Source organism: Temnothorax nylanderi, unplaced genomic scaffold, assembly GCF_030848795.1.
Source record: "Temnothorax nylanderi isolate EJ_2023f unplaced genomic scaffold, tnyl_v1.0 TNYL_tig0105_pilon, whole genome shotgun sequence".
NCBI classification, from domain to species: Eukaryota; Metazoa; Arthropoda; class Insecta; order Hymenoptera; family Formicidae; genus Temnothorax; species Temnothorax nylanderi.
In genome coordinates this window covers 452750-480000 of record NW_027249167.1, presented here as the reverse complement: position 1 = coordinate 480000, position 27251 = coordinate 452750, and the positions used below count along the sequence as shown (strand labels likewise).

Genomic DNA, 27251 nt, shown 5'->3' with positions numbered 1-27251 from the left:
TCCCTCTTGGTTTCCTCCCTTATCATGTATCCGGGTGTGCTCCAGTCTAGGCCCAATGTCCACCTTATATACCTTTCGTGCATTCTTTCTATTTTCTCTCTCTCTTTCCATTCCCACACTTCTGCTCCATATAAAGCTATGCTTGCTACCAGCGAATCGTATAACTTAATTCTTCTTATCCAGTCTCTTCCAAATAACCTTTTTCCTATTCCCCAAACCTGTCTCATTGCTATGGTATCTTTCCTTACTCTTTCGTTTATATGCGCCTCCTGTCTTCCGTTCTTTTGGAATGTGTAGCCTAGATAGCAGAATTCCTTTACCTCCTCTATTTCTTCTCCCTTCCATTTCCATTCCATTTTCTTCATGTTACCTCCTCCCTTCCTGAATCTCATTACCTTTGTTTTCCCTACATTCACTCTCAGCTTTTTTCTGTCGAAATATTTCTCCAGTCTTTTCATCATCCTCTTCATCTTCTCTTCGTTTTCTGCTATAGCTACTACATCGTCTGCGTATGCTAACGTCCAAAATTTTATTGTTCCTACTACCACGCCTCCATCTTGCCCCCTCCTCATTGTTTCCTCTAAGTCTGCCAGCAGCAGTATAAAGAGCATAGCGCTCGGCGGGCATATCTGTCTGACTCCTTTGACCGTCCAGAAGCATGATCCCTTTTCTCCTTTCACTCTTACCACGCTTCTTGTCTCTTCGTACAGATCTTCTATCCTAGTTCTCAGCTGTTCACTAATCCCTTCTCTTTTCAGTACCTCCCAAATTTTTTCTCTGTTCACGGAGTCGAATGCTGTTTTCAGATCAATAAATGCTGCCACTAGCTTCCCTCTTTTTTTGCTAACAGCCTTTCCAATTACATAATTTAGTGCGTATATATTCTCCATTGTACCCCTTTTTTTCCTGAACCCTGCCTGTGTTTATGGTAATATTCTTCTTTCTTCCGCCTCCTTCTCCAATCTTTTCGGCAAAATTGCCGCGTATATTTTGTAGTTTGTGTTCATTAATGTCACCCCTCTGTAATCTTGTGCTTCTTTTCCTTCTCCTTTCTTCACTATTGGTACTATTATACCTTCTTTCCAGTCTTCTGCTATTTCTTCTGTCCTCCACGCTGTATCACATACCTCCCATATTTTTTCCTTCAATCTCTCTCCTCCATATATCCATACCTCATTTGGCAATCCATCCGTACCTGCTGCTTTCTTTTCTTTCATTTCTTTAATTACTTCTTCCACTTCCTCTCTTCTTATTCCTTCCTGCTCCTCTTTGCTACCCATTCTTTCCTCTCCCTTCCTGTCTTTTTCACGCGGTTTCACAGTTACTCTTTCCAATAGCTCCATGAAGTGTTTATTCCATTGCTCCTCCGTTATTTCTTCGCAAACCTCTTTTCTACCCTTCCTTTCTCTGTTTATAAATCTCCATACTTCCTTCTCGCTAGTTGCTTCTCTCGCCTCTTTTATAACTCTCTCCCTTTCTATCTTTTTCTTCTCTTTTATTTTCTCCTCATATTCTTTTTTCTTTAGAATGTACCTCTTTTTATCTACTTCTCCCTTCCTCCATTTAACTAGTTTCTCTCGTGCTTCTCTCCTTAGTCTTACACATTCACTATCCCACTATCTGCTTTTTTTCTTCGATCTCTGGTCTTCTCTTATTTCTTTCCAAACAGCAGCCTGTTTTATCTCTCTATACACAGAGAGGTTAGATTGACATGTAGACTGTGCGTGTGTCTTGCGTTTTGCGAACTGCGGCCTATGTAGACCGGGCTTAACGGCGCGCCTTATTTCTCACAGCCTCCGCCGTTAGCGTTTTCAATTTTTTAAATTTTGGCAACGTTATTTATATATTTACAGTTTAATGTTACGCTAGCGAAAAATTTAAATGCCTGATAGCGTTTTTCTTTGGCAGAACTGGTGCGCACTCAGTGCACATTAAAGCCGTCGTACACAAATTAACGTAAAGTGTATGTTTAATATAAACGGGTTAAGTCACGAAAGCCTCTATACTTTATTGTACTATTTGGTAAAATATGTATTGGGTATTTTATCAATCAAAATATTTGCATTTTACTTTAAATATTAAAGATTACATCAGTGTACAACGGCTTTAATGTGCACTGAGTGCGCACTAGTTCTGCCAATGAAAAACGCTATGACATTATTATTACTTATGGATGCTCCGCACATATTTTAAATCTTCTTGCATAGATCAAAGCTATCAAGTGTTTTTTTTTGCTTGTTTAAAACATGTTTTTTTTGTTTAAAACATGTTTTTCTTATACCTTAGTTTAAAACACAAATAAAACATAAAACATTGTTTTAAACAAAAAAAACAGTTTTTTGTTTAAAATAAAAAAAACATGTTTTTTGCCAACCCTGCCTCCATATATATTTAAATATGTTTTTATATAAAAAATTAGATAGAAATTGGTAACCCCTTTATTATTAGCAATTTTTATTAATTCTATTATATTCTTCAGTTTTTTCTACCCCTATTTCATATATGATTCTTTAAGATTTGGTTAATCAGTTCTTGAGTCATAGAAATTTCGATAAATTTGGCACACACACACACACACACACACACACACACACACACACACACACACACACACACACACACATACGTACACACATACGGACATTTTTTAAAATTACGATTTTCCTACGTTTTAGAACACTCTGAACACATTGGCAGCAAAAACTAAAAAAACAATTTTTTCTTTGGTCTTTTCTACCCCTATTTCATATATAATTCTTTAAAATTTGGTTAATTAGACCTAGTTTTATATGCGATCAAAGGTCCATATACGAAGTTTATGAAAACAAAGCTTCCTCTATGAGGAAGCAAAATTAGCCGCCCGGGAAAAAAGAATTAGATCTGCCGAGATATATGACCAGATCTGGTTCATCAGATCTGGCCCGATATAATTTTATCTGCAAATTGTCTCTATCTGGCCAGATCTGAACAGATATAATAGACCGAGAGCTGGCTACGAAAATACCAACGTCATTTATTTAAGGAAATTTTCAACCTCAAACGATTGTGGCAATGTTGCAAATTAAGAAAGCGCAAATCTGGCTGCTGGCCGCTGCAGCGCTGGTGCGTTTAGTGGGGGCGTACGTCCTTAGCTGTAAAATATCGAGGGTAAAAAACGTCATAGCTGTACGGCTAAAAATTTTTTTGCTTGTACTATATAATATTGTAAAGTACTTGCAAATGTTGCCAGACCTGTAGGTGGGGTCTAAAGTATTGCCAGATCAAGGTATAACTGCTTAAGACTTAATAACATTCACGTCATTTCTGTAAAGTTGAAATTTTTTTTGGTTATTGTATACGTGTTTAAGGACGTTCTCCGGTCCTTATACTAGAGAAAATCGATTTTCTTTAGATTTTCTTGAAACTGTGAATATACGTTAATTTAGGTGTGCTTTATGCGTGGTATAAATTTCAGTACCTCTTCCGGTATAAAAAATAAAGATACTGAGCCTCAAAGTTTCAACTTTTACTAATGAAAAGGTTTTCCAGGCCAAACGGTAAGAGATACGAGGTTGGTCAAAAGGACCAAAGTTGCTCCTCTCGTCGAGTTCTATAAGGAAAAAATGCCAAAATTAAAAAAAATTAAATTAAAAAATTTTTTTTGGTAAAAATTGAAACTTTGAGGCTCAGTATCTTGATTTTTTATACCGGAAGAGGTACTGAAATTTATACCACGCATAAAGCACACCTAAATTAACGTATATTCACAGTTTCAAGAAAATCTAAAGAAAATCGATTTTCTCTAGTATAAGGACCGGAGAACGTCCTTAATAGTCTGTATATGAAATTACAGACAAAAATCTCGGGTCTAATACCGTGCCAGACGTCGCTGAAAATCTCAGTATCTATGGAATGTACTGTAAATTGCCGGCAGCAACAATTAATTTTATCACTTAAAATTTTCAAGTATTAAATTTAAAATGTTCTCTGCTAATAACAATAATATTTACGAACATTTTTACGGAGGGAGTGGCACACAAAAATTTTGGTTCTAAAACCTTGACAGACTCCGACAAACAGCTCTTTACCGGGGCGATAAAATACACACATGGAAGCTATTCTTCACGAGTAGGTATGTTATCATGATGATAACATCGATGATGATAATGATGATGATGAAAATGAACCTAATAATAGCGATGACGGTGATGACTGCGAAGCACTTGATGATTATTTATATGAAGATTATAGCAAAACAGATGATTGAAAATTGTTTAACTATTTTTTTACTTAAATATAAAATAAAATTAAAATTTTCCATTTTTGTAATAAAACATAAAAAAAAGAATTTATTATTTTTATTAACAGAACATTTCAAATTTAAAACATATGTAAAAAAAGTTGAACATTTATATCCTATGATTTGTTTGTCGGAGTCTGTCAAGGTTTTAGAACTGAAATTTTTGTATACCCCCCCCCCCCGTAAAAATGTTCGTAAATATTATTGTTATTAGCAGAGAACATTTTAAATTTAATACTTGAAAAATTTAAGTGATAAAATTAATTGTTGCTGCCGGCAATTTACAGTACATTCCATAGATACTGAGATTTTCGGCGACGTCTGGCACGGTGTTAGTCCCGAGATTTTTGTCTGTCATTTCATATACAGATTATTAAACACGTATAGTCCAGTCATTTTAGGTTTTCTGTGCAAAAAAATTCGAAACTACTTTTTTTTTAAATCGCTTTATTTCGTTGTTTTAAATAACATATTAAAAATAGAGAACGATATCGGCAGGGCTAAAAAAGTTATTTAAGATCAAAGGTCACGAAAATCAGTTTTTTGCGAAAATCTCGTTTTGTATGGCTCGGAGGTCAATTAAGGTTATTACAAAAAAGAAAGATCATGAAATTCTGTACAAAAATGGTTATATTTATTTTTCATGTACGATAAACATTTTTAAGAAAAATAAGCGGTGAAGTTTCCGCGCAATGCGTATGCTCCATTCCGTATAGCCTATACAAAGAATATGTGAGTGTTCTACGTTTAGTATATGTATGTATGTATGTATGTGTATATGTATGTGTGTATGGTCCGATTTGAACCGTCAAAGATGATCAGATTACACTCCGTATATTGTTATAGTTATACATGAACATATATGACCAGATCTGCGCAGACATGAGAAGTCATATCTGAGCATATCTGACCGGATAAAATTTGATCTGCTGAGATATAATTTGATCTGGTCAGATTTAATCCTTTTTTCGCGGGAATTCAAAGTTTTATCCAAAAAAATGTCGGTAATTATACTGCCACTACAGCATCCCCTTAAGACAATCGATCATATTTTGAATTGTCAGTCAGTTACATAAAAAAATAATAAGTCGATTTATAATATTTAGATGAAGGACCTGAGCAGAATAGCTGACTTTTATAATTTTAAGCCAGTGTTTTATGCTTTAAATCTTTGTTTTTAGCAACGCACAATATATACTGTCTTGTGTCTCAAATCTTACAATGTTGACACTTTGTACACTCGTTTAAGACTTGAGACATAAGACAGTATTGTGCGTTGCTAAAAACAAAGTTTTAAAGCATAAAACTAGACTGCATAAAAAACATTGTCTTAAAATTATAAGTCAGCTATTCTGCTCAGGCCCTAAGAATTTTTAATAAGAAAAAGTATACCACATTAAAGAAGTGTAGATACGATAGGAAAAGTATGGCAATGCATGCGTTAAATAAATAATTTTATAATAATACTTTTAAAATGTCCGTTTATTCTACCTTTTCTATACATTTTATTATTCTTTATAAATAATTCAATATAAAAACATCAAATACAAAGAATGTTTAAACAGCAGTAATGTGTAAATATATAACATACAAAATATAATGAACAGATTTATTGAATTATTTCTTTAGATTTTAAGTAATTGTATTATAAAGATTTATAATTAAACTATTAACAATATTTTTACTATAGAACATTTATTTTTTAATTATATTGTTAAAATTTGCAATTATTGAAATTACCATGATTCAAAATTCGGCGGGAGTTGAGGAGAAATAGCGGACCAATCAAAAGCCTGTTACCGTACATACCAGAATCACGCTACTGGCTGCGTTTTGCCGAACCTCTGCTTAGCTAAGCGCACGTAAGCAGCGAGCGCTTGCTACGCAATATTTGGCTGGACAGAAGCGCTGAGTAGCCAGATAGCCAGTAGCCAGCCGATATTTCAATAGCGCTAAGCGGCGCTGCAATCAAAACCGCTACCAAACGAGCGACTGCTAGGCTAGCGGAGGTTCGGCAAAACGCAGCCACTGATACGGTACTTGCAGCCCAAAGACATGGCGGATCCAGCTGAAAAAGATCAAAGGTGCTTTGTCCCTACTGTATATCCTTAAGGTGCGATTTCACGATGACGCTCGACGCTGGATTCGAGCGTCAAATCTGGTCACGTGATAGATTCAGAGGGACGCGAAATATAACCTAACCACTGGATTGGCTGAATTCGAGCGTCGAGTGTCAAAGCTAAACACAGTTTAGCCACAGATTAATAGAAATCTGTGGTTTAGCTTTTTGGCGCTGTTTGACGCTCGAATCCAGCGTCGAGCGTCATCGTGAAATCGCACCTTTATACTGTGACTGTACGTATGTAGTACCGCCGCTCGTATAGCCGATTCCGCTGGTGGGTTCTCCCTCTCTCTGCCGCATGTACATATTTTCCGTTTCCCGTACCTCGGTTGCGTTTCGTGCCGCAGTGTGACATGTGGTGCGTAAATCGCTGGTATGAGCGAAGGGAAGGGAGCGATTCCTAGGACGAGAAAGATTAGTCGTTCCCGCTGATCGCTGATCTCAGATCTCAGTGGCCTGTGCGTAGTACAGTCAAGTGCAGTGTGGAATCGTGTGCACACGGCTCAATCACGCGAGAGACTTGCCGGCGGATCCTAAATGTGTCATTATGGAAAATCAAACGATCGGAATGGACCAGTTCTGTGGCACGAAGTTCTGGGTGAGTGAGAAGGCAAGAGGATCAGGGCCATTTATTCCGCTCCTTTTACTTTCATCCCCTCGCGCCTTTTCTTCTTCTGCATTTCCGATTCCCTCGCGTCGCGGTTATCCCGCATATGTGACTCGTTTAGAGAGGCTGCTTTCTTCGCGTAGTCCGTGACGGATACCTCGTTAATCGGTCAACCGTCTCGAGATTCCGACGCGTCCGCGTACGACACTAGCCTAGTTTCCACCGAAATCTTCAATCCGATCCTGTTTCAGTTTAATGTACTGTTCCTACTAGTTTCCAAAGCTTATGGATCGAAGCAGAGGCGCAGTCAGTCACATTTCCATCGACTTAAATTTGGTTCTACGCCGCACTAGGCGCGAATTAACGACTTCGGTGGAAACTAGACCACCTCAGCCTCGTAAGGCTGAACAAAACGTACATTCGGAATCGTTCGACCAACAATTACTAATTTTCCCCTAAAAGCGGAAACGCAAAAAGTTTCGTTGTTTCTACGGCGCGGTTCCGTAACCCTTTAGCGGGAAACACAGACTTTTGCATAACGCATAATGCATAAGCATAAGAAAATTAATTGGTCTATTTCCTTATGCATATGTATATGGACCAATCAATTTTCTTATGCTTACGCATTATGCGTTGTGCAGAAGTGTGTGCTCCCCGCTTTTATCTCTCTGCGATTGATCCGCGAGCAAGTTTACGCGGAATTGGGATGAATTGGGACGAACGAAGAGCGAAAAGTGTGTATGTATGTGTGCGTGTGTGTGTGTGTGTGAAGAATTCCGGCTCCGTTCCGACTCCGCGTGAACCTCTCTCACGGATCACGGAACTATTAAAGATGTGTCGGTGAAGATCCATGCAGATTGCGTCCAATTTCACGCAAAATCTTTTACAGCGTTTTCACGTTTAGGGGGAAATTACACGATCGCTACTCTGATATCACATAATCATCTCACTTTATCGCCTCGTGCTGTGCCTTCTTTATAGACACACATGCGCGCACGCGCGCGTGTACACACACGTATATACTCCGATTATAGAGCCGACATGATAAAATGACTTAGCAATGTCATTCCTTTCGATTGCACGATTTTAGCGAAATTGCGGAAATAGCGCGCGCGCGTGCGCGCATGAGGACGAAGAGTAATCTGGGCGCCGCGTGCACAAATATTGCGCTCAAACAAGTCATCAATTGAGATCCTCTGATGAGACTATCTCAGAGGACTATCTGTGTCCTCTCTCGTGCGCGAGATCAAAGGCAAACGGCATCGGGCGCGTGCGAGAATGCCTTTATGACAAGCAACTTGATAATTATCGCGTTCACGCAATCCCCAAGAATAAAACGCAATTGCAGAAACACTTGGGACAAAATACGGCGCCTTTCGGTAATGAGAATAAGCAACAATAGCCTTTAATTTTCGGCTCCGACTGAGGACACGCGCGACTGTAAGGGCCTCCGCAATGAAAAATATAAGGAACAAGGAACAGATATTAGCGATTAGGACTAAGGAATCAGGAATAAAGCTGGTGTAGCATTGATACACGGCTTCCGATAGGTTAAAAATCTATTGCCCGTGTTATTCCCTGTTTCTGTTGCCTGTGTTTTTCATTGTGTATCCAGTTTTATTTCTGATTCCTTAGTCCTAATCGCTAATATCTGTTTTTTGTTCCTTATATTTTTCATTGTGCGGAGGCCTTAACTTCTGCTCGGGAATATTTTAAGAAGATAACTACGAGATAGGCGAGACGCGAGAGGAAAATAGAAAGAGGGGAGGAGATCGTTGGGCCAACTGAATAGCGGATCCGTTGTGTCTCGCTCGCCGCACACCGCTCGCTGTTGTATAATAGTTTAATTTCCTGAACGCCGCGCCGCGTCAAATAAAGCAGCTTACATCATCGGGCTCTTCCCTTCTTTTTCCGTTCGTCCGTTCGGTATACGGTGCAATTCTAATTATCGGAATGACCAATTAGTACGCATAGATAAGCTCGATCGGCGAGCTCTTCGTAATTCTTCGCATAATTGGAACAAATATTTCTCTGTTTGCATGATCTCTTTATCAAGATAAGCTTAAACGCAAGTCAGTATGTAATGTATATTTTATCGATATTCGGCGCATTCGATAAATGAGACTTGTCAAACACCTGTGTGAAGTTAGCCTCCAACATTGAAAAAAAAATAACTTTCTATAGCTCATTCGGGCTGCAGTCCAAATGCTTTGAAGCGGTCTTCTTCTTTCTTCATTAAAAGAAAGGAGAAGAAAAATGCTTCGAAGTATTTGTAATGAAAAGTGGACCGCAGTCTCGATTGTTCATCGTTTGCACATTTTAAATTTTTGTTTGCACACTTCTAGTTCAAACGACATTAAAAAATGATTTTTGGGGTCAATTTTATATTAGCCTCCCAACTACGAGAAAATTGGATTGAAACAGTCTTAATCGATAAATTTTTGTTTACACATTTACATACAATTCGATTTTTCGTTTGCACATCCTTAATAATAATATAGTTATAAACAAATAAAGTTGGCGAGTGGTCAATTGCAGTAACTCAGCTCCGAATAAAATAAAAACCACTCATAACAGTATTAATCAATGGAATATTGTTTGCACATTCACAAACAATTCGATTTTTCGTTTGCACATATAACTTTAATAATAAAGTTATAAACAAATAAAGTTTGGCGAGTGATTAATTGTAGTAACTAAGCTCGGAATAAAATAAAAATTACTCATGACAGTAGTAAAGGGTAACACCACTTTAGAGGCCCGAAAAATAGAAGAATTTTTTGTGGTTAAAAAAAGGTAAATCAATGCCGTGGCCGTCAGCTACCTGGGGTTTTTAAGTCCACCCCATGTTATTTTTATGTTCTAGGCTTTCAAAAAACCCCCCAAAATTCTGAGTTAACATCTCTACTATACAATATCCAATAGGTTTTAAAGCCAAATATTAAACCTAATTGTTTATATAAAGTGAAATTTGAACACAAATGGGGAAAAATGAAACTTTGTTTGAAAATTTATAACTTTGCAACAAATAAATATTAACAAAAATAATTGCAGAGTTTTGTACTTCAGACTATGACCTTTCAGAAGAATGTAGTCTTATTTGAGTCGACTCCAAAAAGTATAATTATCTTAACAAATAAATATGATAAAATTTTAGAGGTTTATTTGTATGCTAAATACAAAGATAAATAAAGTTTAACTTTCTTTTGCTTAGAAATTAATTTTTATTGGAAAAAATTGTTAATTAAATAAAGTATCATTACAAATATAACAGAAAATTAGATAAAATTAGATAAAAAGTAAAAAAGTATTGTATTGTTTTCTCCACCATTTTGTAAATAATACTCTACTAATAATAAAAGTAGGGGAGACCGGGGCTAAACGGTCCGTTTTTTTTCGGTGCCGATTTTTAACAATAAAATAAATAATTGTAGTTAAAAGTGGTATACCACTGTAAAGAGTGAACCTTTAGCTACAAAATTTATATAGGAAATTTTTGTCTACGTCGCTTTGTTTAACCGGTATAGAGCAAAAACGACAACGGTGGAAAAATTGAAATCTCAAAAATGCCGGGGTTAAACAGTCTACCCTCTGGGGTAAATCAGTTTCAGGTTTGATCGCCCATGAAATATTAAATATCTACACTGGATTCGTGTTTAGCATGCATTACTCTTTATAATCAGCATGTATTTATAATCACGTACTGTGTAATCGCGTATAATCGAGATTTGGAGAGCAAATATTATTGCAGATATTACAAAATTTCCACGCGCAGAAAATTTCACTTTTCACCACGAAAACACGTTTGCCCTCGTAAAAATCATAATACGGCAGGTAACCTGCCGAAACTCCGTTGGTCACACGGGTACCATAAACAGCGTTTACAATGTTAATAGCGAGTTCGCACAATATACAGGTTCCGAGATATTTGATTAGACGTATTTACCCCGTAGACTTTTTAGCCCCGGTCTTCCCTACTTTATTTAGCAAAAACTATTAGAAATATAGTGAAAAAAACAAAAAACATGTACGGTAAATACTTACTAACGCCGTCATCCATCTAGGTCGTTTAGGGCACAGACTTAAGGATGTTCTGGCTATACAATCCCAGTCAAGAGTTATTTCAATTTAAAATTGGATGAAATTCTATGCTTTTGTGAGTTAAGACATTTACTATACATATGTGCTCGTACCATGTAAAGGACTAAATAATGCTAGTTAATATGATATTTGTCACTACAAATAAGTATATTTGCACATTCTAGAGTTCCCTATAGGTTTAGTAGGAGTTCCGTTCAAATAAGCCCAAAAATCGATGTCAAAGTCGAACCAAAAATTTCTCTTTTTTTTTTAAATCAATTTTTATGGTAGATTCAGAAAGATTTCGATGAGTTCTGGAGTTCCCTATAGGTTTTATAGCGCTACGACCAATATTTCAAAAGTTACAGCACTTTAAAGTGCCACATCTCGAAAATTTTCTAAGTCCCGAGGGTAAATTTCTTTTTCCGGAAATTGGCAATTCTGGCGGGAGTTCTGGTGGCCCCCCGAAGAGTTCTATCGAAAACTTATGACCCGAAGCGCTCCGACCAATATTTCAAAAGTTACAGCCCTTCAAAGTGCCACCCCAAAAATTAAAAAAAATTTTTTCGGGAGTTCTGGCGGGAGTTCTGGTCGCCCCCCGAAGAGTTCTATCGAAAACTATTACAAGCCGGAGCGCTCCGACCAATATTTCAGAAGTTACATCCCTTCAAAGTGCCACCCCAAAAATTAAAAAATATTTTTTCGAGAGTTCTGGCGGGAGTTCTGGTCGCCCCCCGAAGAGTTCTATCGATCACTATAATGACCCGAAGCGCTTCGACCAATATTTCAAAAGTTACAGCCACCCAAAGTGACACACCTCGAAAATTTTCTAAGTCCCGAGGGGTAAATTTTTTTTTCGGAAATCGGTAATTCTGGTAGCTTCTCAAAGAGAACTCCCGCCAGAACTCCCGAAAAAATTTTTTTAATTTTTGGGGTGGCACTTTGAAGGGCTGTAACTTCTGAAATATTGGTCGGAGCGCTCCGGCTTGTAATAGTTTTCGATAGAACTCTTCGGGGGGCGACCAGAATTTCCGCCAGAACTCCCGAAAAATTTTTTTTTAATTTTTGTGGTGGCACTTTGAAAAGCTGTAACTTTTGTATTTTGGTCGGAGCGCTTCGGGTCATAATAGTTTTCGATAGAACTCTTCGGGGGGCCATCAGAACTCCCGCCAGAACTGCCGATATCCGGAAAAAGAAATTTACCCTCGGGTCTTAAAAAATTTCCGAGATGTGGCACTCTTTAAAGGGGTGTAACTTTTGAAATATTGGTCGTACCGCTATAAAACCTATAGGGAACTTCAGAACTCATCGAAATCTTCCTGAATCTACCATAAAAATTGATTTTTTTTTAATGGGGAAATTTTTGGTTCGACCTTGACATCGATTTTTGGGCTTATTTGAACGGAACTCTTACTAAAACCTATAGGGAACTCTAGAACTCATCGAAATCTTTCCGGAACTACCATAAAAAATTTATTTTTTCAAAGATGGGGGGCGCCGTGAAGTTAACTCCCCCGTTTTTAAAATGGTGTTTTCGTCACTTTAAATGACGGAACTCTTTCTAAAACCTATAGAGAACTCTAGAACTATTGCTGGGGCATCCAGAACTCTAATAAATTTTTTCGAATTTTGAAAAAGGGGGGCCAACTTCATAGACGTCACTTTTGACGATAACTATTAAGGATGTTCTGGCGCTAACTTTCTAACATTAACAATATCCTGAAAATTTAATGTATTGTTTCTATTTATTATCTGAACATGTGTGCAAAATTTGAAATTGATTCCCTAACCGGTTCACGAGTTATTCAACTTTTAATTTTGCATGAGTTCTTATGGAGAATAGCAGTATATTCCTACTTAAATAAACAAAATTCTAAAGAAGCACCATTGACAATATTATGAAACTTTGTTTGTAAGTAAATAAAATACTGAGTAAGTTTCTAAAAAAGTTTATATTGATTTACTAACGCTTTCTCGAGTTATTAATGAAAAAGCAACGCAAAATTCCGAAAATAGGTTATGATACACAGGGCTAGAAAGGTAAATATTATGTAAATGACATTTTTTAACTCATTTTATGCGTTTTTAAGTATTATTCAATATCTATATACATAAAATATTATTAATATACGTAACGTTTTGTCGTTTCTTACAATTTGTTTTAAGTAAAATTCACGTCCAAAAGTTTTTTGCTGACAATCACAAAATTTAACGTATATTTATTTGTAGGACCAAATATCATATTAACTAGCATTATTTAATTCTTTACACGATACGAGCACATATGATGCATGTCTTAACTCACAAAAGCATAGAATTTCACCCAATTTTAAATTGAAATAACTTTTGTCTCGGATTGTATAGCCAGAACATCCTTAAGGTTCAAACCACTAAAATTGACATTAAAGGAATTATCGTAATTTTTTAAGTTAAAGAATTTCTAACATTCGAGTTTTGAAAATTTTTGAAAATTCTAACAATTCTAACAATTCTATTGATAGTTCTGGATAGCATCTCAAGAGTAGGGGAGACCGGGGCTAAAACGTCTACGGGGTAAATACGTCTAATCAAATATCTCGGAACCTGTATATTGTGCGAACTCGCTATTAACATTGTAAACGCTGCTTATAGTACCCATGTGACCAACGGAGTTTCGGCAGGTTACCTGCCGTGTTATGATTTTTACGAGGGCAAACGTGTTTTCGGAAGGTGAAAGTTACATTTTCTGCGCGTGGAAATTTTGTAATATCTGCAATAATATTTGCTCTCCAAATCTCGAGGTACGTGATTATAAAGAGTAATGCATGCTGAACACGAATCCAGTGTAGTTTTTTCATTATCGTTGATGTCTAATATTTCGTGGGCGATCAAACCTGAAACTTGTGTTTGGGGCTAATCGGTCAGTAAGCAGTCCGGGTGCATTTTCAAGACATTTTCGGGCTCACTGCATATGGAATATGGATGAGACGGGAATTACAACCGTTCAGACACCGAATAGAGTCATCGGACGTCGAGGAGTAAAACAAGTCGGGCGAGTGACTTCTGCGGAAAGAGGAACCCTCGTAACTATTTTTTAATAATGTTTCGCATAAAAATTTTAAATAAATTTTTATATTTTTCTCTTAAAAAACAATTATTAAAATGTATCCTATTATTTTTTAGGATTAGATGTACGTATATGTATCGAAAATGCAGTGCAGACTGTTATACCCCGGCATTTTTTAGATTTCAATTTTTCCACCGTTGTCGTTTTTGCTCTATACCGGTTAAACAAAGCGACATAGACAAAAATTTCCTATATAAATTTTGTAGCTAAAGGTTCACTCTTTACAATGGTATACCACATTTAACTACAATTATTTATTTTGTTGTTAAAAATCGGCACCGAAAAAAAACGGACTGTTTAGCCCCGGTCTCCCCTACTAACGAAAGTTATTAACACCCCAAAGCTCTAAAATCAACATTGAAAAAGTTATTGGAGTTTTTTTATCATGAATCAAAAAATGTCTAGTACCCGAGGGGTGAAAATTTTTTGAGAGGTCCGGCAGTTCTGTTGGTAATTCTGGATAGTACCCCAAGAGTTCTGAAGATTATCCTTATGAATTATATCGCTAAAAGCAAAATTGAAAGAGTTCTCATCGATTCTGTTAGCTGGATTGAGAAATTTTTAAATTCAAAAAAATTTTTTGGAAAAAACTAATGTTTTCTTCGGAGTTCTAGGTAGCACCTCAATCGTTCTATCAAAAAGTATTAAGGCACAAAATCGACCCGAATTGGGTAAATGTGTATAAAAGATCAAACCTTACCGATTTTATCGCCACTTAAATATGTTGTAGGGGAGGTCTTTCTGAGTAATTCTACGCAAGAAAAAAGTTAGGGACGGCATTAGTTTAGAAGAAATAGCAAATTGAAGTTTCACAATTTTAATACTTTTTTAAGATACTAGACACCACAGACGCGCGCTTCGCGCGCGCTATTTAGCTTTAACATTATGCTATTACTATTACACTATTAACTTCTTGATACACACAACTGTCAAAATATACGATGACAGCTGCAAATGAAGTAAGCGCAGCGAGAGAACCAATTGGCATCGCGGAAAAGCGGCAACAATAAACTTCGAGATATGCGAGTATCGACTTAACATGCCTTTTTTTAGAAAGGATTACTAGACATCACAGACGCGCGCTACGCGCGCGTTATTTAAATTTAATATTTTACTGTTACTATGTTACACTATATTACACTATATTACACTATATTACACTATATTACACTATTAACCACACAACTGTCAAAATATGCCATAATAGCCGCTTTTTGTAAAACTTATCTGGACACTTATTATGGAACTGTTCGGAATGGAATCCAATCAAAATTATCCTATTTTCTCTACAAAACACAATAGAAATCTCTTGGAAATAATTAAATAATTCCGATCAGAATCCATTCCGAATAATTCCATAAGACGTGCCCTGAAACAATTTTAAATGTTCAATAAATGATGAAAAGTCTTTTTAAATGTATAACGTATAACTGATACCAACATTATGTATTTATTATACATGTATAATCATTACAGTACACACTTAACCGTTAACAATACATATATACATGAAATGTCAAAACACGCGATCTGTGCAATGACAATCGCTCACGAAGTAAGCGTAGAGAGAGAACCAATCGACATCGCGGAAAAGCGACAACAAACTTCGATAGATTCGAGTATCGATGACATGCCTTTTTTAGAAGAAAAAGGAGGATAAAGTCACATTAGTTCTAAGAGAAGTAATTTGCTAATATGTGTATATAGACAATACACATGTAGGCGGGGGAGGGGCTACCGATCGAATTGACCAATTTTTCACAATTCGTTAGCTTTCACCATGCAATTACACGAATTTCTCAGCCTCGTTAACGATAATAATAAGTTGGTCAATTCGATTGTTGACAAAATACTCATGACTTTCCACACGAACCGAGGTCCACTCCAACCCATCCCTGCTTGCGGGGGAGGGGCAGTAGCCCCTGCTCCGCCTACATGTGTATTGTCTATACACACATCAGCAAATTACTTCCCTAAAAAGATAACATATATTACAGCATATACAAACTTTAATGTCAATCTTCAATTTGTTGTATCTTAATTCTAAACTAATACTGTCCCCCACTTTTTTTTGCGTAGAATTACTCAGAGAGACCCCTCTACAACATATTTAAGTAGTAATAAAATCAGTGAGGTTTGACCTTTTATACACATTTACCCCCGAATTGAAATTAAAAAGTTATCGCCAATTTCGAATCATAAATCGTGAAGTTGGCACCTCAAAACTTCGAACCGCTCTTTTTGGGGTTAAATCGCTAAAACTCTTTCTAACCTATCAGGAACTCTTGAACTCTTTGGGTAAGGGGCTAGAGCTCCAACAATTATATCAAAATTCTAAAATTGAGGTGCTAACTTCACAGAGGTCTTATCGAGTGCGATTCAGAACTTCCACATTTTCGACCAGAGCTCGTGATTTTTAAAATGCTTCGTATAAAATTGTATTAATTTAAAAAAAAATCAATATTTCGGAAACTGTAATAATTAGAGTCTTTTTTTCTTGTCTTATCGTGTGTGATTCAGAACTCTAACATTTGTTAACAGAACTTGTTTTTAAAATATCTTCGATATTGGAAGTACATTTTTTAAATTAAAAACTGCGGAATGCTTCCAAAAAAGTATCAGGAATAATGTGTCCTTCTCAAAGAACCTTACAACTATGCTCAGAACTATCACAACTCAATTTGTAAAAAATCGTAGTTGGCAACTCCATTTTTCGAAGTCAACTTTTATTATCATAATGATCGGAACTATTTCTAAAAATGATCAAGACCTCTTCCTTTGATTCTAAATAACTTAGAACTCTTAACAGAACTACGATATCGTAATGTAAGGATGCTAACTTTACACACCTAACGAAATATGTAATACAGGTATTATTTGACAAGTTAATTCGATTACCTTAAATCACCGGCCCTTCATATCTCGCTTCGCTCCATTGCCTTTATTTCGTAAAGTTGTGACGTAAATTATGATATATTTCCCATCATTTTTCTTAAGGATAATTTTGATTGAACTCCGATTATCTTAATCTACTTAATTAACTATCAAGTAACACCCAGTATTATTTCATTAATGTCGATAAATTATTATTTTTGTTAACATATGAGAAAAAGAAGTTCAGAAGTTCAATGAATTATGTAAGATAATTAATTTGAAATTAGAAATTTTGCCGATTGAATTAATCGCTGATTAAGTTAATCAGATTGTGGTTAAAGTCGTTCTGAACTTTTAAAAGCTTTAAAACATTTTTTAATCAATTGTATCTTGAAGAATTCTGTTAAATTAAAATTAGGTTAATCAAATTAATTTAAATGGACCCCAACTGACACTCGTGTTTTCACATCATTCACGAAGGAACGATGATGGATCAGTTTACGTGTGTGACACGTACACCGAATGCACTTATCTTTAATTTGGTTTATGTGGGACATTCCGCACAATTCGTGACCCTTATAACTAATTCTGGTATCGATTTTTACATAATAAGATAGATTCGTAATTTGAAAACTTTTTAATTTTCAAAATTGTACATCTCTTAACTACAAATTGAAAGTCCGTTCCACTAAAAGTTAACTGAATAATAGATCAGCTATTCGTCTTTCCGAAGCTAAAATCTTCTTTTCTCTTTTGAAATCCGTATAACGAAAAATATTGATGTATAATTGATATCTGCTGAAACAAAAATTGACTCCAAATTCGTCGTTGAATCTGTTATTAAAGTTAAGCTTGTGTTCGTGGCATTTCATAATAGAGAGCGAAATAAAAAAGTCCATTAAAGCGGCGCAATAGAAAATTAATATTTGGTCGAAATTTCTGACTGTTTTAGGACGCTAATCTAACATGGTACACAAACAATCCAGATCTAACAGAATGCTTCCAAAAGACGATATTAGTATGGGTGCCATGTATATTTCTGTGGGCGTTTTCGGCGATGGAAGCGTATTACTTTTTAAATAGCAAAAGGAGAAACGTCCCGTACACGTGGTTATTTATTTCTAAGCAAGTACTTACAGTAGGATTAATTTTACTCTCCATAGTTGACTTAGGAGTGGCGATACACGCAAGTACTTATCGTACGGTCCACAGTGTTGATTATTGCACACCCATTGTAAAAATTGTTAGCTTTGTAAGTATAACATTATTTTTTGTATTAATAGATCTTTAAATACATTTTTAAAATTATTTTTCCATAAATTTTTTTAAAATATTCTTCCCGTTTCCGCTTTTGTCTATAAAATAAGTTACTTAGTTTTGTAAATTCTCTGTACAATGTTTGACTTAAGTTCTCTAATTATTTCAGACGTTAGCATCGACTTTAATGCAATACAATAGAAAACATGGAATGCGGACGTCAGGGCTTTTATTCTTGTTTTGGTTTTTCCTTACGATATGTGGATGCGTCCAATATAGAAGTTTTGTAAACGAATTCATTGAAGGGGTATGTTGGATTTTCATCATGGTAATAGCGAAGCTAAAAGCGCGTTAGAAGCAATTTAAGTGTAGATACACTTATAAACAGCATTTTCTACTTATAAACAGCATTAAATTTTTTATAATTTTTTACAATTTCTTCGATCTTATCGCAACAGTATATCTCGTATTGTTAGCCTCTTATGATATTTTACAAGAAAGCTGGTGATTGTTATAATGCGGTTCATAAAGAAATTATTTTTATTTTTAGGCAGAACCGACGTACCCATTGGTGTCTTATATGATCTACTATCCGATAGTAGTGATATTGTTTGTACTTAATTTTCTGGTCGACGCAGAGCCTAAATTCTCTGAATATCCTACGGTAACATCTCTTGTATTGATTGATATAATACGTAATACCATCTAATGTATATTAAAGCGCATAAATATGTTAAAATCTTAGAATTAAAACTGTAAGAAGCTATTGACAAACAATTTTGAAATACATTCACTCACAGGTTGAATCGCCATGTCCAGAACAAAGTTCTTCTTTCCCTTCGAAAATTATGTTCGCGTGGTTCGATTCCTTAGCATGGAAGGGTTTCCGAAAACCGCTCGAAACGTCCGATCTGTGGTCCATGAATCCAGAGGACATGGCCACGGAGATCGTACCGAAATTTGACAAATACTGGAATAAGAACTTGAGAAAGACAGACGAGTAAGTTTAATCGATAAATCTCTCTGTACAAACCAAGGTTACCTGCAATCAATATGACTTAGCTAAGCTTCTTTAAAAAGCGCTTATTTAAAATTACGAGAAAAAAAAGGAGAATATTTTGTATTGACATTAATACGAAGCATGTAAATTCGAAAGAAATTTATTAAAAATGGTAAATTGTTGATAATGTACACATGTAGAATTGTTACTTTAGAAATTTTTTAAATCGGCCTATTCGTGATAATACATTTTTAGATTATATTGCTGCATTATCTTATCCGCTTTATGGCTAACAGCATATTATTTGCATATACCTTATGTTGAAAAAATATTTAGATTGCGGTATAACGTTCTCTGACAAAGTATTTTTTTTAACAACATGTTCATACATTTCTTGTGCTAACAAGGCTGATTTGGACTTACTTTAGGTAGGATGTGTCGTATAACATGTCTCGATTATTTTTATTATTCAGCCTAATAAAAACATATATAACAGACGTTTTTTATACAGAGTAGAAAGTGCAAAAGCGTCATACCGAAAAGCATCCGGACAAGTGGACTTTAACACTGGTCTGAAAAAGAAAATCGCCTCCATCCTACCACCTATCTGCAAAGCTTTCGGAGCAACGTTCATGTTCGGTGCATTCCTGAAACTGATTCAAGATGTTATGACTTTTATTAGTCCACAAATATTAAAGTAAGTACACACAAATCCGAGACTGTTGACACAACATTCTACAAATTTCAAAAAAATACTAAGAGTTCTAGTAGCACTTTCTACAGTTCTACAGTTCCTGATAAAAATTTAAAAAAAAGTTCCCCATTTCTTATATTAAAAAATCGAATTTCAAAATGTGCTAACTTCGGAAATCTAACACTCTCCCTTTTAAAATATCATTTTTTATAAGAGTTCCCGATAGTTCTATTCGAGTTCCATATATACATTTTAGATCGGTATTCCACTAATTAATAATTTTTTAAAAATGTTTTATATCCGCCCAGTACAGGTTCTCTACAATTTTTCTTTCTAAAGCATAGAACTCTTAGAAAACTGTTGATAACTACCGTTAAAATTGCGGAAAATTATCAGCATAACACATTTTCACTAAGTGCCGTGCTGGACGTAATTGTTAAAAATTGTTTAAGATATTGTTAATGGGTTGAACTCTTTAAAGATAATTCTAAAGCATAGAACTCTTATAAAACTCTATGAAATAAACATGAGATAAAACGTTGATAATTTTACAAAATTGTTCTGATTTATCGTAATATGTTTGTGTAATAATAATAATAATAATATAATAATAAGAATAATATAATAATAAGAATAATAATAATAATATGATCTTTGTTATGCATCCCTTTTACTATATTTTTTAGGCTTTTGATTGATTTTACCGAAGGAGAGGAGCCAATGTGGAAAGGATACTTTTATTCTGCATTACTTTTACTTACGGCAATACTTCAGACGCTGGTATTATCACAATATTTTCATCGTATGTTTTTGGTCGGGCTGCGTATACGTACTGCACTAATCGCGGCGATTTACCGTAAGGCGTTGAGACTGTCAAACGCGGCGAGGAAAGAAACCACGCTCGGCGAGATAGTGAACTTGATGTCCGTAGACGCTCAAAGATTCATGGACGTAACCGCGTACATAAACATGATCTGGTCGGCACCCCTGCAAATAGCCCTAGCTTTATATTTTCTCTGGAATATATTAGGGCCGGCTGTATTCGCTGGTTTAGCAGTTATGATCATTCTTATTCCTGTGAACGGATTGATCGCCAACAAAGTGAAGACGTTACAAATCAGACAGATGAAATGCAAGGACGAGAGGGTAAAGTTGATGAACGAAGTACTTAACGGTATCAAAGTGTTGAAGCTCTACGCGTGGGAACCTTCATTCGAACAGCAGATACTTGAAATTAGAGTCAAGGAGATTCAAGTGTTAAAAGAAGCAGCGTATTTGAACGCTGGTACGAGCTTCATATGGTCATGTGCACCCTTTTTGGTACGTTTCTTTTTTGAAATAACGAATTATACGTTATAATTAAATTAAAGACCTCAGAAATAAAGATCTTACGGGGCGCTCGTAACGTGAACGCCTTTCTCTCATCTCTCTCTTTTTTTTTCCTTCTTTTTTTCAGTAAAATCTTTTATAACTTTTAGTATGATTTTAAAAGTTTTACTGTATATAACTTCGCTTAGAAAAAATTTGTTGTCAAAATATGTGCCATGAAATGGTAATAAATATTCTTTCTTTTTCATTTCTGAAGTTTTCAATTACTTGAATTAAATATTCTTTATATCTTTTTTATATTATCTTACCTTTTCATAAATGTACCTCTACAGGTATCTCTGGTATCTTTTACAACTTATGTACTTATAGACGAAAAGAACGTCCTAAATAGTACAATTGCCTTCGTTTCGCTCAGTTTGTTCAACATCTTAAGATTTCCACTGTCCATGCTGCCTATGATGATTGGTAATATAGTTCAAGTAAGTAATGCATATACATGATTTTCGTCTATTTACTTTAGAAATGTGCATTTATGTTAAAAAGTCTGACTGATATTTTTGTATACACGTTTACAGGCTTACGTCTCAGTAAAACGTATTAATAAATTTATGAATATGGAGGAACTGGATCCTAACAATGTACAGCACGATCCGTCGGAACGTAAGTGTAAAATTTTCTGTTTTAAAATAATATCATGTCTGCATGGTGTACCTACAGTAAGCATTTTATCGCATTGATTTAGCACACGCGTTAGTAATTGAGAACGGTAGCTTCTGTTGGGACAGCGAAGAAATCGAGAGACCAATACTACGAAATATCAATTTCCATGTAGAACAAGGTCAATTAGTAGCAATAGTTGGTACAGTGGGATCAGGCAAGAGTTCCCTTCTATCCGCTCTGCTTGGCGAGATGGACAAATTAAGCGGGAAAGTAAATACAAAAGTGAGTATTCTTTCGTTGAATCAGAAACATGAAATATAGAAGCAAAATTTACATTTCTCTTATTACAAGAACAGTAATAAAATTGAAGAAGAGAAAGAGGAAACCTCTCACAAGTCGCACTTATATAAGTAGCCTTCTTCTTATTATAAAAGAATTAAGGAAAATGTAGTGTAAATTCTAAAATACATGTTTTTATTATGCATCTAAAAATACAATATCAGACTGTAACTCTTAATTCAGTATTGATAAAATCGTAAATATTTTGTTTCTATACATCTCTCAGATTAAATAGATAAAGATATTAATTAGGATTTGAAGATTTTAATACTAAATATTTCTCTTAGGGGTCAATTGCATACGTCTCGCAGCAAGCGTGGATCCAAAATGCCACGTTGCAAGACAATGTTTTATTCGGAAAGGCCTTGAACAAATCAGTATATAACCGTGTGATTGAAGCATGTGCATTGACTCCGGACTTCAAAATGCTACCCGCGGGTGATCAAACGGAGATCGGGGAGAAAGGCATAAATTTGTCCGGCGGTCAAAAACAGAGAGTAGCCTTAGCTAGAGCTGTATATAACGATTCGGAAAATTATTTCTTAGACGATCCTCTGAGCGCAGTGGATTCGCACGTAGGAAAACACATTTTTGAGAAAGTGATAGGTCCGAATGGCCTATTGAAGAAGAAAACTAGAGTACTTGTTACGCATAGCATCACGTACTTGCCAGAGGTCGACAACATTATTGTTCTTAAAGACGGTGAGATAACAGAGAGTGGAACCTACAAACAATTACTGGAGAAAAAAGGCGCTTTTGCCGAATTCTTAGTACAGCACTTACAAGAAGGTATCTATTAATAATTTATGTTCTTACTGCGTACTTTTATATTGTACTTATTATATAAATTTATTGTTACATTTTCCCTGGATTTAAGTTGGAAATCGTAAGTCCGCGAAAAAGTAATTACAATTCCTTGTCCTACTTTGTGTGCTTGCATAAGAAATACTATACTTGCGTGTAGCGATCGCTACAATGAAATATTTTTAAGTAAAAAATTTTGCTATCTCTTTGTTTTAAGATTCTGCTTGCCGACAAAGTAGTAATGAACAATTTATTTAAAATTAATTTTTCCTAATGTAATTAACTTGATATAGACGCTTTTGTATGATATAAAATTTTCTAATGCATAAAAAATTACATTTATATATTATAATTAAAATATGTCTTATAATACAGATAATTATTACTTTCCAGCTTTTTTATATTGAAATTTTCTGAAGTTATTGAATTAGGATGTTTGAATTTCTAATTTTGAATAATTCTACTTTTAGTTTAATTCCAACAAGAACGATTTCAATTCTCGTCTGATTATCCATTTTGTACTATAGTTAAAAATAATAAAAATGTGCACATGTGCGAGTTTTTTTTGAATTTCTTCCCATTTGTACAATGATACAGCTTGCAAACAATTTATCATTATTCTAAAATTACATGACGAATTTGAAACAGTGCACGTTGATGACGGTTCTGAAGCAGATTTACGCGAAATTAAACAGCAGCTCGAATCAACAATGGGAGCGGACGAGCTACAACAAAAGTTAACTCGAGTACGGTCCAGAATATCCGAAAGTCTAAGTGAATCCGGTTCTGTAACCGATAGAAAATCACTTAATGGTTCTTTGACAAGGTATGATTTCATAAATATAATATTCCCTTACGTCAATTTACGTCGTTTGTACGGCGATTCAAATACGCGCAATATTAACTTGAAAATAATATACGTTGTGTACAAGCAGGCAATACTCGACGGAAAGCCAGCAGTCGGCGAATTACGTGCATAGCAATAGTACAAAGGAGAAAGAAGCATTGAAGCCTAACAACGTCGGAGAAAAGCTGATAGAAATCGAGAAAGCCGAAACTGGAAGCGTAAGTTGTGCGAGACATTGCTAATAATTGTTAAAAAGACAATACATCTTCACAATTCGCTTTTTAGCAGGGAAAAATTGCTTTTATACTTATGTATTGTATTATTTTTCCGCCAGGTAAAGTGGAAAGTATACTCTCATTACTTGAAATCCATTGGATGGTTCTTGTCGATATCGACGATTGTGATGAACGCGGTCTTTCAATCGTTCAGCATTGGCTCGAGTGTCTGGCTCAGCGTTTGGTCGAATGATAATCAGACCGTTAGGAATGACACATTAGATACGGCGAAGCGTGATATGTACCTCGGAGTATACGGTGCACTTGGTTTCGGTCAAGGTACGTTTTCACGTCACACGTTAATTCTTGTAACATATTATCCGTTTGTCAGGTAGATTTGATCAGTATTGCATAAATTTTCGTGTTTACGATGGACGATATCAGGTAAGCCTACCCCCTATCGCTGCTACGTGTACCTGTATAAATATACATATCATTTTTCTACCGCAGAAGGCAATTACTTCATTTAATATAACGTTAACAGGCAATGGCACTTAATTTTGCTCGTCATAGAGTATTGCAATTCGAAAGGCATGTTCCTTCACAGATTACACATCTCATTGGGGTATAAATTAATCTTAACAGAGTTCCTTCATTTCTAAAACTCGATTGAGCCGAGTTAATGATAATCGAAAACGAAATAATTTAATTACTAACGTAATGATTTTTTTCGTTCCGAGTATGTTATAAATTGTATATGCAAATATACGTCACATTACATGTTTAATTCTAAAAGTAATCCAAATAATTTCCTTTTAAGAAATAAAACTGAGTGTGGTTTGCTGTGTCTACAGAGCACTAACGTTATTAATTAAGAACTCAAAAGGCAATTAGAGATTGAAACTTTTAAGTAGCCATATGTTTATGATTGCAAGTGTTGTAGTAATTATTTTCTACAAATGATCGCTTTTTTACTATTGCATGAAATATTTCTGTTTGAAGTGCCTTTTATTCGGTACAACTTGCACTTTCTGTTAAATAATTTATTAATCTTTATTAGTAACTTTTTCTACACGCGAGATTTTATATGTTAACTATAGATATATGATTGACTATAGACAAAAAATAATGCAAGAAAATTGTTGATGAACATATACATATATATATATATATATATGTGTGTATATATATATATATATATATATATATATAATATATATGTATATTATATGTATATATTATATATATATATATATATATATATATATATATATAATATATGTATATACATATATATTACATATATGTATACATATATGTATATATATGTATGTATGTATATGTAATGAAAATTGTTGATGAACATATACATATATATACATATATATATATATATATGTGTATATATATATATATATATATATATATATATATATATATATATATATATATAATATATATGTATATTATATGTATATATATTATATATATATATATATATATATATATATATATACATATAATATATGTATATGGGTAAGAATACGTCAGAAATATCACGATTTGGACGTGGTTTCCGGATTGATTTGCAAATTGGTGAAATTATAGTATTGGATAAGAGAAATTAAAAGGTCAAAGGATTTTTAAAAATTTTGAAAATTGTAAAAGTTACGCCATGTTGAATTTTTTACTAAGTATTTTTTTAAGTATTAATATTTACGAAACTATTCATCGGATTTTAATAAAATTTAAATATGTTATACTTGAAATCATGCCTTTTTAGACTATTGCATTATTGAAAACAAATTTTTTAATTTTGACCAAAAAAAAGTAAAAATATTTTTTGGAATCGTTTTTATTCGAACGGGACCAATTTGTCAGAAATTTTGTAAGATAATAAAATATTTCTTATAGTGTAACCTTTCTTTAAAAAAAAAAAATTAATGGAGACTAATAGGTTTTGAGATATCGCAATTTTCGTGAAAGCGTGCAGCACCGCGCCGCGCCGCGCGGCCCGCCCGTACAGTGCCACACGTAGTACAAGGCGCTTGTTCGAGCTTCGTTAGCGCCTATAGCGCCTATATGTATATATATGTGTGTAAATAATATTTTCAGTTTTATCTGTTTTCTTTTATAATTTGTAATAAGTAGATTTAAGAAAGATCGATTGTTAATCGACACAATGCCACGAAGGAAATGCTTTAATCCTTGTAAAAGGAAGCCACACGGCGTTGTTAATCCGAAAAATTGTACTGGACCTTTTTCGTAGAGCATAAAATTTCCTATAAAAAAGTCCGTGAGAGCCCTACTCTACGGTTAATAGCTATAGGCGCTAGCGAAGCTCGAACAAGCGCCTTGTACTACGTGTGGCACTGTACGGGCGGGCCGCGCGGCGCGGCGCGGTGCTGCACGCTTTCACGAAAATTGCGATATCTCAGAACCTATTAGAGTCTCCATTAATTTTTTTTTTTTTTAAGAAAGGTTACACTATAAGGAATATTTTATTATCTTACAAAATTTCTGACAAATTGGTCCCGTTCGAATAAAAACGATTCCAAAAAATATTTTTACTTTTTTTTGGTCAAAATTAAAAAATTTGTTTTCAATAATGCAATAGTCTAAAAAGGCATGATTTCAAGTATAACATATTTAAATTTTATTAAAATCCGATGTATAGTTTCGTAAATATTAATACTTAAAAAAATACTTAGTAAAAAATTCAACATGGCGTAACTTTTACAATTTTCAAAATTTTTAAAAATTTTTTGACCTTTTAATTTCTCTTATCCAATACTATAATTTCACCAATTTGCAAATCAATCCGGAAACCACGTCCAAATCGTGATATTTCTGACGTATTCTTACCCATATACATATATTACATATATGTATACATATATGTATATATATGTATGTATGTATACAGGGTGTCCCATTTTAACTTGGACAGCAAAATATCTCAAAAACTAAGCTCCACATACAAAAATGTTTCAGACAAAAGTTGTATGGTTTCAAGGGGGACATAAGATGGTACCATT

General features: G+C 34.7%; 2 protein-coding genes and 1 long non-coding RNA gene across 9 annotated transcripts in view; 2 read left to right on the top strand and 1 right to left on the bottom strand.

Moving 5' to 3' along the window:
• Window positions 1–923: 923 nt before the first annotated feature.
• Window positions 924–1343, bottom strand: LOC139775801 (uncharacterized). Its single transcript, XM_071712077.1, has one exon. The coding sequence runs from the start codon at window positions 1341–1343 to the stop codon at window positions 924–926; it is 420 nt and encodes a 139-aa protein (XP_071568178.1).
• A 4946-nt stretch (window positions 1344–6289) lies between these two features.
• Window positions 6290–27251, top strand: part of Mrp (Multidrug-Resistance like Protein 1) — a 58184-nt gene continuing 37222 nt past the window's right edge. For 3 of the 7 annotated variants that reach the window (XM_071712054.1, XM_071712053.1, XM_071712055.1), the window contains exons 1-15: window positions 7279–7422; window positions 18021–18320; window positions 18495–18632; window positions 18876–18989; window positions 19126–19325; window positions 19733–19753; window positions 19837–20022; window positions 20706–21339; window positions 21681–21827; window positions 21924–22008; window positions 22091–22290; window positions 22635–23136; window positions 23800–23977; window positions 24087–24216; window positions 24333–24552. In XM_071712054.1, coding sequence (XP_071568155.1) covers window positions 7294–7422; window positions 18021–18320; window positions 18495–18632; window positions 18876–18989; window positions 19126–19325; window positions 19733–19753; window positions 19837–20022; window positions 20706–21339; window positions 21681–21827; window positions 21924–22008; window positions 22091–22290; window positions 22635–23136; window positions 23800–23977; window positions 24087–24216; window positions 24333–24552 — 3184 coding nt within the window. In that variant the 5' untranslated portion in view covers window positions 7279–7293. Of the gene's footprint in view, window positions 6364–6801; window positions 7000–7278; window positions 7423–18020; window positions 18321–18494; window positions 18633–18875; window positions 18990–19125; window positions 19326–19732; window positions 19754–19836; window positions 20023–20705; window positions 21340–21680; window positions 21828–21923; window positions 22009–22090; window positions 22291–22634; window positions 23137–23799; window positions 23978–24086; window positions 24217–24332; window positions 24553–27251 lie in introns of those variants that run through there. The other 4 variants (XM_071712056.1, XM_071712057.1, XM_071712059.1 and 1 more) reach the window with 3 other exon arrangements.
• Window positions 12315–15198, top strand: LOC139775802 (uncharacterized). Its single transcript, XR_011718939.1, has 2 exons — window positions 12315–14150; window positions 14251–15198. It is a non-coding gene; the product is annotated as an uncharacterized lncRNA (long non-coding RNA).

Bases quoted from the DNA above. Each gene is read 5' to 3' on its own strand.
- LOC139775801 (XM_071712077.1), bottom strand. From the start codon at position 1,343: ATGGAGCTATTGGAAAGAGTAACTGTGAAACCGCGTGAAAAAGACAGG.